Source organism: Lithobates pipiens, unplaced genomic scaffold (genome assembly GCF_037356315.1).
Source record: "Lithobates pipiens isolate NorthernLeopardFrog02 unplaced genomic scaffold, aLitPip1_a1.2 Scaffold_13, whole genome shotgun sequence".
In the NCBI taxonomy this organism is placed as follows: domain Eukaryota; kingdom Metazoa; phylum Chordata; class Amphibia; order Anura; family Ranidae; genus Lithobates; species Lithobates pipiens.
Window position 1 is genome coordinate 24,445,347 of NW_027507718.1, and position 12,331 is coordinate 24,457,677.

General features: G+C 45.7%; 1 protein-coding gene across 5 annotated transcripts in view; it reads left to right on the plus strand.

The window, feature by feature from the left end:
• The window catches only part of TRPM6 (transient receptor potential cation channel subfamily M member 6), a 332,641-nt gene that overhangs the window by 113,940 nt on the left and 206,370 nt on the right, over positions 1–12,331 (plus strand). For all 5 annotated transcript variants that reach the window (XR_013272142.1, XM_077474929.1, XM_077474927.1 and 2 more), the window contains exon 9: positions 9,527–9,650. Coding sequence is in view for 4 of the 5 variants with exons in the window: in XM_077474929.1 (XP_077331055.1) it covers positions 9,527–9,650 (124 nt within the window). In the remaining variant the exon portion in view is untranslated. The remainder of the gene's footprint in view (positions 1–9,526; positions 9,651–12,331) is intronic.

The window sequence follows — 12,331 nt, forward strand, 5'->3', positions numbered from 1 at the left end:
TAAAACAGCTTTGTAAATGTCCCAATGGCCTGAAAATATTTCAGCATTACCCAGCTAAATTCACTGCTTAGTGTAGAAGAGAAAGCGCTCCGTGGTTGCAGGAGAGTTGCTCATGTGGCTTTGACAGGTCATATGATCGGGATCATCTACTTTTTTCTTTGCGTAACTCTCATTAATTTCTGCTGCGCTCTACCACTTTTAGACTCCTGAAGCTAGCAGAGCAAAGTGCACATTTGTAAAGCACATCGCTGTGCTTTATAAATGTGTGCAGCATGTTTTTGTTTTTTTTAAAGAAGCAGTATGGCCACTGTACGGCCATAATGCTGCTTTTTAAATACAATGCCAAAAAGAAGAAAACACGCTAGCAGGATATCACCATATAATCAAGATGAAAAAAGTCTACATAGTGTGTCCACATAGTGTGAATCCGTATAAAAATTTTTAATAAAATAAATGGTTAAAACTAGTGATGGACGAACTTCCGACGGGACGTTTCGCGAACGCGGACCGCGAACGCGGCCGATAGTTCGCAAACCGGAACGTTCGCGGCGGGCCCCATTGACTTCAATGGGAGGCGAACTTCGCAAACCTACAGGTCAAATTTGCAGCCACAAAATAATTAATAGCTGTGCAAACATAGTCCCACCACATGGCCAATGACATAACACATGTATGAGGTGAATCTGGGATTGACAACTACAAGCATTCTTTTTTTATATGGGAAATTGTTGTGACAATTCAGGACTGTGGAGCGCATGAAGGCAATGGAGGAGAGGGAAGGTCAGGGACCAGGGTAGGCAAAGAAGAGGGTGCAGGAGATGATCACCAGCAGCGTGACGTACAGCAATGACACCTGCACCGTGATAGAGTCATCTGACAGCAGCACCAGGATAGAGAGCACTGACATCAGCAGCGTGATATACAGCAATGACACCTGCACCGTGATAGAGTGATGACTGTGGAGCGCATGAAGGCAATGGAGGAGAGGGAAGGTCAGGGACCAGGGTAGGCAAAGAAGAGGGTGCAGGAGATGATCATCAGCAGCGTGACATAAAGCACTCACACCAGCACCGTGATATACAGCACTGACAGCAGCACCGTGATAGAGAGCACTGACATCAGCAGCGTGACATAAAGCACTCACACCAGCACCGTCATATACAGCACTGACAGCAGCACCGTGATAGAGAGCACTGACATCAGCAGCATGACATACAGCAATGACACCTGCACTGTGATTGAGTGATCTGACACCAGCACCGTGATAGAGAGCACTGACATCAGCAGCATGACATAAAGCACTAACACCAGCACCGTGATATACAGCACTGACAGCAGCACCGTGATAGAGAGCACTGACATCAGCAGCGTGACATACAGCAATGACACCTGCACCGTGATAGAGTGATCTGACACCAGCACCGTGATAGAGAGCACTGACATCAGCAGCGTGACATAAAGCACTCACACCAGCACCGTGATATACAGCACTGACAGCAGCACCATGACAGAGAGCACTGACATCAGCACCGTGATATACAGCACTGACACCTGCACCATAAGAAGCCCCAGGAGGAAGTCAGCATAGCACAGGGATGGGGGGAGCCCCTCATAATGAGCATAGCACAGGGATGGTGGGAGCCCCTCATAATAAGCAGCCCCAGGAGGATGTCAGCATAGCACATGGATGGTGGGATGCCCCTCATAATAAGCAGCCCCAGGAGGATGTCAGCATAGCACAGGGATGGTGGGAGCCCCTCATAATGAGCATAGCACAGGGATGGTGGGAGCACCTCAAAATATGCACAGCAGAGGTACAGCCCCAGGAGGAAGTCAGCACAGCACAGGGATGGTGGGAGCCCCTCATAATATGCACAGCAGAGGTACAGCCCCAGGAGGATGTCAGCACAGCACAGGGATAGTGGGAGCCCCTCATAATAAGCAGCCCCAGTAGAAATATGACACCGCTCAACCTCTTCAAAGAGGAGGGTACGGGCATATAGTACGGTGTGCTTTTTTTGGACAAGGAAGTGAGCCAAATGAAGAAAGAAGGTCTCTGTGCTCGATTAAAAAAATTGTTTATAGACATATACATGATCTACTGGTCACATGGGTTGAATTCCTCCGAGATCCATGCCTCATTCATTTTTAGAAATGTGAGGTAGTTAACACTGTCGTGAGCTAGGCGAGTACGCTTATCGGTCACGATCCCCCCTGCTGCGCTGAACGTCCTTTCGGACAGGACACTGGATGAGGGGCAAGCCAACAGTTCGATTGCAAATTGGGCAAGCTCTGGCCAGAGGTCAAGCCTGCCCACCCAGTAGTCCAGGGGTTCATCACTCCTCAGAGCGTCCACATCGGCCGTTAACCCGATGTAGTCGGACACCTGACGGTCTAGGCGTTCCCTGATGCTGGATCTGGATGACACCTGTCGATGGGTCGGCTGAAAGAATGACCTCATATCCGAAGTCACCAACACATCTTCAAACCGGCCTCTTCTTGCAGGCGCTGTTGGATTGGTACCCGCAACTCCTTCTCTGGGAGTGGGAATTGCTCCTCTGCCAGCGCACGCAAAAGCAGAATGCAGCATTTCTCGAAGCAAGGCCTGGAAGTGCTGCATTCTGACAGCCCTCTGTGACGGCGGTAACATTTCCGACATTTTGTGTTTGTACCGGGGGTCTAAGTACATTGCCACCCAGCACTGGTCCTTGACCCTTATGCTTTTTATACGGGGGTCCCTATTAAAACACTGGAGCATGAAGGCCCCCATTTGCACTAAAGTGGAAGCGGTGTGGTGGCCTGGCTCCTGCTCATCATCCAGGATAATGTCGTCCTCTTCATTCTCCTCTCCCCATCCACGCACAACAGGGATCCCAGAAAGGTTTAAAGCATGCTCTTCTTGCTCCTCCTCATCCGCCCCGGCACCATCCTCCTCTGACTCCTCTTCAGACTCCTGTTGTTGACTTGTCTCAGATAGAGTAGCCCCCCTGGGAATTCATCCAGCATTGCGACTTCCTCATCTTCCCGCTCCTGCTCCTCCACAGCTTGATCAATGACACAACGCAATGCACGCTCCATAAAGAAGGCATAAGGTACCATGTCACTGATGGCGCCATGGCTGCGACTGACCAGTTTGGTGATCTCCTCAAATGGGCACAGAAGTCTGCATGCATCGCGCTTGAGCAGCCACTGGCGTGGTGAAAAAAAACCCAGCTCCCCAGAACCGGTTCTACCGCTGAGTTCATACAGGTAGACGTTAACTGCACGTTTCTGCTGGAGCAGCCTATCAAGCATATAGAAGGTTGAGTTCCATCGCGTCGGGGAATCGCAAATAAGATGACTGACCGGCAGATTGTGTCGCCGCTGAATTTCAGCAAGGCGAGCCATGGCCGTGTAAGATCTTCTGAAATGGGCCGAGATTTTCCTTGCCTGCCGCAAGATGTCCTGGACCCCAGGGTATTTGACAAGGAATCACTGCACGACCAAGTTTAAGACGTGTGCCATGCATGGCACGTGCGTGATTTTGCCCTGTTTCAATGCGCTAAGCAGATTGGCACCGTTGTCACACACCACTTTACCAACTGTCAAATTGAGCGGTGTTAGCCACTGATCTGCCTGTGAACGCAAAGCTGAAAGGAGTGCTGGGCCAGTGTGGCTCTTGGCTTCCAGGCACAACAGACGCAGCACGGCATGGCAACGTCTCACCTGGCATGTCGAATAGGTTCTGGGGAGCTTGGGCGGCGCAGCAGAAGAGACGCTAGCAGCGGAAAAGGAGGAGTCAGCCGAGGAGGAGAGGGAGGAGGATGGAGTAGGAGGAGGAGGAGAAGAAGAGTCAGGCCTGCATGCAATCTGTGGCGGTAAAACCAAATCTACACGGGTGCCACGGGTTACATGCTTGATGGCCGTCAAAAGGTTACCCTGTGGGCAGTAAAAGTGATATACCCTCCCTGCCCGTGTTTGCTAGACCACGTGTCTGTGGTCAGATGTATCTTGGCACCGACACTGTGTGCCAGAGATACATTCACTTGCCGCTGAACATGGCCATATAGCTCTGGGATGCCCTTCTCTGAGAAATACTTCCTTCCTGGGACCTTCCATTGTGGTGTTCCAATGGCCACAAATTTGCGAAAGGCCTCCGAGTCCACCAGTTTATATGGCAGTGGTTGGTGGGCTATGAGTTCTGACAAGCCAGCCGTCAACCGTTGGGCAAGAGGGTTTTTCCGGCGTCATAATTTTTTACGCTCGAACATTAGGCCCACGGAAGCCTGCCTTTTTGCAGAAAAACTTGAGCTTGGCGTGATGGAAGTTGGAGTGGAGGACAATTGTGAGGAAAGAGGAGAAGGAGAAGTAGAAGACGAGGCTGGACGGTGAGAGCCTGCAGTGTGGCTTTGTGTGTTCCGTTGCTCCCACTCGGCTCGGTGATGGCTGCTCATGTGCCTTCTTAATGCGGTCTTCCCTAGGTGAGTGTTGGGCTTACCGCGACTAATGCGCTGACTGCAAAGATTGCAAATGGCAACGCTATTGTCAGCAGCGGACACGTTAAAAAAAGCCCACACTGCGGAGCCATGTGCCGGTGTCCTGGGAGCGCCAGATGTGACCGTACATGGTCGATGACTCGTTCCTGATACATTTGCAGTCTGCTTTGTCCCTCCTGTGCAATGTAAGTTATTCCTGCTTCTCCTCCCTATCTGCTGGTCCATATCTCCCTCTGAACTCCCCTCCTCTTCCTCTCTTGTGGGCACCCACATGACATCACTAGACACGTCATCATCAACGTCACCTTCCCCACCGCTATAAGTAGAGATCTCGGAGTAGGCAGCAACACCGGGGACCAACCTCCTCCTTGGGCTGGTCTGGGTACTGTCGTCAGACTGCTGAATAGCGGTTGTTGCTGCCTCCTCTTCCTGATCCAATACCAAGAGTGGCTGCGCATCAGAAATGTCTTGATATGGATCGGAAAATAATTCCTGTGACTCAAGCGGAAGGTATGTGGTGGTGGTGGGGGTGTTGTTGGTGGTAGTGTCTTTGGGGGTGCACATAACAGAGAGTGAAGAAGAGGGTGCAGATCGAGAGGATGAGGAGGGTGCAGAAGAGTAAGGCTGAGCGAGCCATTCAACCAAGTCTGGTGCGTCCTTTAAAGTAATTGAACGCACCTTCTGCAACTTCCCACTTTGGCTCAAGCCTGTTGCTCCTGCCCTACCCCTACCACCCCTGCGGAAGGGCCTGCCTCTTCCTCTGCCTGTCATTTTTTAAATGACCCTGTGACAAAACTCTCAGTCCCTATACCGATGAAGGACTGCTGCAGTATAGGGCAGCGGTCAGCAGTAGTGCACCTCAACCCTATGTATTGTGGACTGATACCAGTCCTTATAGAATGGCAGACTGTACCTCACTCAACCCTATGTACTGTAGTACCCTATACCTTACCAGTCCTTATAAGGACCTTTGTGGACCAAGTAGGTTGTGTGTGAGTGATTAGCAGACTGTACGTCAGTCCCTATACCGATGAAGGACTGCTGCAGTATAGGGCAGCGGTCAGAAGTAGTGCACCTCAACCCTATGTATTGTGGACCGATACCAGTCCTTATAGAATGGCAGACTGTACCTCACTCAACCCTATGTACTGTAGTACCCTATACCTTACCAGTCCTTATAAGGACCTTTGTGGACCAAGTAGGTTGTGTGTGAGTGATTAGCAGACTGTACGTCAGTCCCTATACCGATGAAGGACTGCTGCAGTATAGGGCAGCGGTCAGCAGTAGTGCACCTCAACCCTATTTATTGTGGACCGATACCAGTCCTTATAGAATGGCAGACTGTACCTCACTCAACCCTATGTACTGTAGTACCCTATACCTTACCAGTCCTTATAAGGACTTTTGTGGACCAAGTAGGTTGTGTGTGAGTGATTAGCAGACTGTACGTCAGTCCCTATACCGATGAAGGACTGCTGCAGTATAGGGCAGCGGTCAGCAGTAGTGCACCTCAGCCCTATGTATCGTGGACCTATACCAGTCCTTATAGAGTAGCAGACTGTACCTCACTCAACCCTATGTACTGTAGCACCCTATACCTTACCAGTCCTTATAAGGACCTTTGTGGACCAAGTAGGTTGTGTGTGAGTGATTAGCAGACTGTACATCAGTCCCTATACCGATGAAGGACTGCTGCAGTATAGGGCAGCGGTCAGCAGTAGTGCACCTCAGCCCTATGTATCGTGGACCTATACCAGTCCTTATAGAGTAGCAGACTGTACCTCACTCAACCCTATGTACTGTAGCACCCTATACCTTACCAGTCCTTATAAGGACCTTTGTGGACCAAGTAGGTTGTGTGTGAGTGATTAGCAGACTGTACATCAGTCCCTATACCGATGAAGGACTGCTGCAGTATAGGGCAGCGGTCAGCAGTAGTGCACCTCAACCCTATGTACTGTGGACCTATACCAGTCCTTATAGAATGGCAGACTGTACCTCACTCAACCCTATGTACTGTAGCACCCTAGACAGACCAAGTTACCAGTCCTTATAAGGAGCTTTGTGGAACAAGTGGGTTGTGAATGATTAGCAGACTGCAGCAGAAGGGCAGCAGTCAAGTATAATATTCTTTCTATATTTGGAAGAAAGAATATTATACGTGTACAAGCCTATTACCATACCACTGATACCAGTCCTGAAAAGAACCTTTGTGGAACTAATAGTAACAGCTACTGATTAAACTGACCCTCACTGCCTCACACACTGCTTCCTGCCTGTCCCTATATAAACTGACAAAACAGAGGCTACTGGAACAATAATTGAAATAGCACTTTTGTGGACCTGATAGTAACAGCTACTGATTAAACTCACTCTCCCTGCAGCACACACCGTCCTGTCCCTTTCTCTAAACTGACAAAAGACACTCAGGCTGCTGCAACAATCACTAGCACAGCACTGCCTATCCTGAACTACACCTAACACCTATACCAGTCCTGAAAAGAACTTTTGTGTACCAAATAGCTAGCGATTTGGGTCACTGTAATCTCTCCCTGCTTCACACAGCAATCTCTCCCTATAGTGACAGAAGAAAGAATGTAAAATGGCCGCCGGATCGGGTGTATTTATAAGTTAGGGGGAATGTCCAAGTGTCCATGTGCTGTAATGTCTCAATTGGCTGTCCTGTACCCCATGATGGATGTGTCATAATAGGTCAAAGTTCTTTTACACAGTAAACACGGAAGTCCGCCGGGCGAACGGCGCCAATAGTCCGCCGAACGGGCGGGCCGCGAACAGCCGAAATTCGTCGCGAAACGACCGCCGGGCGAACCGTTCAGCCATCACTAGTTAAAACTACTCACATATGACTTGTTACAAACAGAGCTGTATGCATATAAAGCTCACAATCAATGTAGAGAAGACATCCAGGTAGTACAAACAAAGCAACCAGGCATGGAGACGTCACTTGCATTGGCTCCACCCAATGTGTTTCATCACAAACTGTGAGTCACCACACCACATATATATATATATATATATATATATATACATATATATATATATATATATATACATATACATATATATATATATATATATACACATATCCAGCATGAGAGGTATCCCTTTTAATTGGAAATCAATCTTCCAATCTGTCCCCCAAAGATGGCTACTAAGACAAACCAAGCCTCATTTTGAAAATAAAATGTATCAGAGGATCTGATTAAATTATATGGGTCCAGTATACTGAGACAGGATACTTATTTCAAGTGCATATGACTCCGTAATAGAGTCTGCTGGTTCTGGTAAGGGTCCATTCTTTATATTGGTGGTGGACCACATGGTGAATCTGGAATACTAGTAAACTAATATCCATATCGTCATATGGTGGTGTACACATTACCAGATTGGGACTATCGTTACTATAATTTGTATTATAATTGGACTTTTTGGTCACATTTTTTGTTATGGTTCACGTTTGCACAAACTTTATCAATACTATTATTGCTGCTTTTAAATGTCTCCCTTAGTTTAGGTAAATAAAACAATAATGACAGTTGGTAACCACTAGAAGTAAAATCTACAAATGTGTATTTTAAAAGTCAATGATAGTAACATAGAGCAGCAAGGAAATAAAAATGTGAGTCATATATAAAATAATTTTATGATAAATACTAACAAGTTAAAATGTGTGCCCAATGAAAACAAACTATAGTTTTTATTTAAGGTAAAGGCTGCTCCCTAGATATATTATAATCTAGCCATTTTGGATAACACTATAGCAAAACAATTGCATAGTTACAGTATTAATCCATGGTATAGTATTATCATTTGATGTTGTGTATGTTAATTATTTAGCTCTGGAGTTAAAAGAGAAGAGCGGTATTTATTAAATGAAAAAAACAATCATACTCACCTATGTAGATGCAGCATCGATCCGATGCTGCGTCTGGCCCCCACTGCCTCTACACCGAGAACTGAGTGATCAAAGACCATTGATTGCTCAGTTCTTGGGTCTGCCCTGAGCACAGAGCGGTGACTGACAGTAACCACTCTGTACTCTGCACCTCCGGCAAGCCAGACTGTGGTGGAGGTGGGAGCAGAAGCGGCCGGCTCAGGCAGGCTTTGTGATGTCAGCCTACAGCAGATTTTAGCCTGCTGTTGGAAAGAGTGCACTTTTGTGTCCCACAGGAGAAGTATGTCCAAAGAATCGTTGACCATACTTCTCCTTTAAATTTTTGCCAGTATGTTGAAAATGACTCCATGAGAATTGGTTTTGTTAGTAAATATATATATATTTTTTAGAATAAAGTTGCCTCCAAAGCCCAAAATGACACTAAAACTTCACAATAGTTGGGCAGTACAGTGGTGTAGTGGGTAGCACTCTTGCCTAGCAGTAAAAAGGATCACTGTTTTGAATCCCAACCACGATGCTACCTGCCTGAAGTTTGCATGTTCTCCCTGTGCCTGCGTGGGATTTCCTCCCACGCTCCAAAGACATGCTGGTAGGTTAATTGGCTTCTATCTAAATTAGCCTTAGGATATGGATGTGAGTTAGGGACCTTACATTGTATGCTCCTTGAGGGTAGGGACTGACATGAATGCACAATGTATATGTAAAGCTCTGCATAAATTGACAGCACTATATAAGTACTTTAAATAATAACTTTATTTTCAGGAGTAAATAAAACAAGGATTTAACACCATAACACCATAATAAGGATCTTTATTTTGTCCATGTGATTGTAATATCAAAGAACTCAACTTAAAATAACTGCCACTTTTTTGAAAATAAAGATTATTTTACTACTTTGTCACCTTTGTTACCTATGTGTATGTTTCTTTAGAATATTAAAAGTAATTATTGTTGTTATGTATTTTCGATGTGAACCCCATAAGTATTAAAGTGGAGTGACCCAACCAAAAGCAGAATAACATTTGCAATATTCTCCTTAAAAGCTGCTGAATGTGTTTTAACTAGTTGCTTTGGGCTGCTTCCCGTAAGAGTCACTGTTTGATAACACCTGTGTTTCCATCTTTGTTTCTCTCAGAGAAATCTCTCCACACCTAAACGATGAAATCTTGCAGATGATTCAGAGAACATTTAATCTTGGTCATAGACAAGCTAATGATATTTTATCTATTCTGCTAGAGTGTATGGAGTTCCGAGATTCAGTAAGTCACAGTGTCATGCATTTACTTTTTGCTAAATTTTAGGAATGTAAATTCAAATTGGTGAGGTTATTGCCAAAATCGGAATTCCTAATGCACCGTCTGGTAACACTCTGGAAAGATGTTTGCCTCCACCCCCTGTCTTGTATCCATTTAAAGTTGACTTTGTAAAAAAAGTGTTCTATCCCCAGTGTCTCATCTTAACAAAGTGACTACCTAGTTAGTAAGGTTTAAAAAAAAGACACACAGCCATCTTGTTCAACCAATACAAAAATAAATTAATACATAGAATAAATGAATAGAAAACCTCCATATACAGAACAGTTTACCTACAGTCAAACCAGAGGAAGACAAAAAAAACCCCCTATAAAGTGTGGTCCAATTTGCTCCAGTGGGGGGAAAAAAATCCTTCCTGATCCTCCAAAGCCAATTGGATATTCCTTGATCAACAGTCTCTGGTGTTACCTATGAATGTTAATATCCAGTTATGCAAACACACTCCAAAGTTCTGCATCTCCTAATCTAAAATCCCCTCCCCCAAACAAGCAACCGTATAAGTGTTCTTTTCCTCCAGATGCCACCTTGTCCCTTGTAAAAGCTTTTTTGGCCTTACTACTTCTGGGGATCACAGGAGTACAGTTCGTTCTGCACTCCTGTGACCTGGTTTCAGCCAACAGCAAGCTAAAGTCTGCTATCTGCTGATGTTGATCAGCTGGTCCAGGCTGGGGAAAGATCCTGACTGTACAGTTGGGATCCACTCAGATGCTTGGACAGACAGCTGGCTCTGCCTCTCAGCTACATTGCTGGGAGACTGAGCCAGCCTCTCCCTCCCCTCCCCAGCCCAGCGCTCCAGTGAGTGCTGGAGGGGTAGAGCAGGGAGCCTGCGACTGAAATCCACTGCTCTCTGCTCAGAGCGGAGGGGAGAACTGAGCAATCAGCTGTGTTTGAACGTTCAGTTCTCAAAGCAGTGGCAGAGGGGGGCAGATGCAGCATTGGATCAATGCTGCATCGACCTAGGTGAGTATAAGTCTTTTCTTCCTGCAGTGCATATCAACATTAAACCACATTTTCCACATAGTTGCCCAATCAGTGCATTAAAAGTGTTACTAAACCTAAAAACATTTTTTAACTTAATGCAGGGATCTTCAAACTATGGCCCGCCAGTTGTTTAGGAACTACAATTCTCATCATGTCTAGTCATGTCTGTGAATGTCAAAGTTTTACAATGCCTCATGGGACACGTAGTTCGGCAACAGCTGGAGGTCTGTAGTTTGGAGATCCCTGCCTTAATGCATTGTTTGAATTAAGGTAAAAGATGTTTTCAGTCTCCCTGAGCCCCCCTTCCCTTTGTGAAGGGGAAGAAAGGGGAGAAGAGATCAGTGCTGTGCATGACTGCATCTATTCTTTCCTCGTTTCCTCTTTACACAGCATTCGTGCAGCAGCAGGAGCCATTGGCTCTTGCTGACCTCAATCAAATGCAGTGAGGAGGAAGTGGTGGGCAGGCCTAAGTCCCACTGTGTAAGTCTATGGAGCCCGGCTCCATAGACACACGCGTCGGGAGTGTGGGGACTATGCTCTCCCAATAGCCAGCGACTGCCTATGGTGGTCCCAAGAAGAAGAGGAGGAGCTGATATTGCCGCCAGAGACCAGAGAATAGGAGGATCGGGGCCACTCTGTGCAAACCACTGCACAGAGCATGTAAGTATAACATGGTAGTTATTTTAATAAAAAAAATAATGTTTTGCTTTTAGTAACACTTTAAGGTCTGTTTGTAAGTTTGAGAGATCCTGTAAGAGTGTTATTCCATCACATAGCTTGGTGGTATCTGCAAATGCAAAAATTATACTTTTAATCCCAATATCTATATAATTTAAAAATAGGTTAAAAAAAAAAATTAAGGGTCCCAACACTGAACCTTGGGGTACACCACTAATTACCTTAGACTATTCAGAGTATGAATCGATAATCACTACTTTCTGAATACTGTCTTTTAGCCCATTTGCTATCCATTTACAAACTGACCCTAATGTATTGCAGAAGATGCACTTGCCTTTAAGGACCCAACTAACATATGCCCTCTCCTGAGCTCTGCTTTTGCATTCAGGTGCTGCCCCCCATCTTAGTAAAGACTTTGCTATGCCAAACTCTGGCTGACTGTTCAAAGTTCCTTAAAAGTGTTCTTATCATTGCGCGGATGAAAACCTTGATCATAGATCATAGAATATTTGAAGTAAACACTTATATTATAGCTTTATGCTACAGTTTTGAGGGGTTGCTGGAGGGGTTAATTGCATCCCTCACATAGGCCCCCTGTCCCTACACATTTGATTAAAGTGCTGAACTGGAGAACCCACATCTAAGAAACTTCTCATTCACAGGGCCTTTAAGAGACGAATCTGGATACCATTAACAAGTATACTACTGGTGTAAGAGTAAACATCTTCCCCAGTGGAAAAAAACAAAGAACTGACTGCAAAGTCTTCTCCTTTGCTATTAGCTAAGACAAGTTATTTTATTTGTTCACTCCCACTCCATCCTTTTCCAGCCCCCCCCAAATTTGGATCATTGTTCACCTGCAAGTGGAAATCAGAAACAGGAAAGTTTTTATTAATTTCACAAAGTAAATATTTACACACATCAAACAGAGAAAAAAAAAATCACGAGGCACAGCCTCAGACAAACCT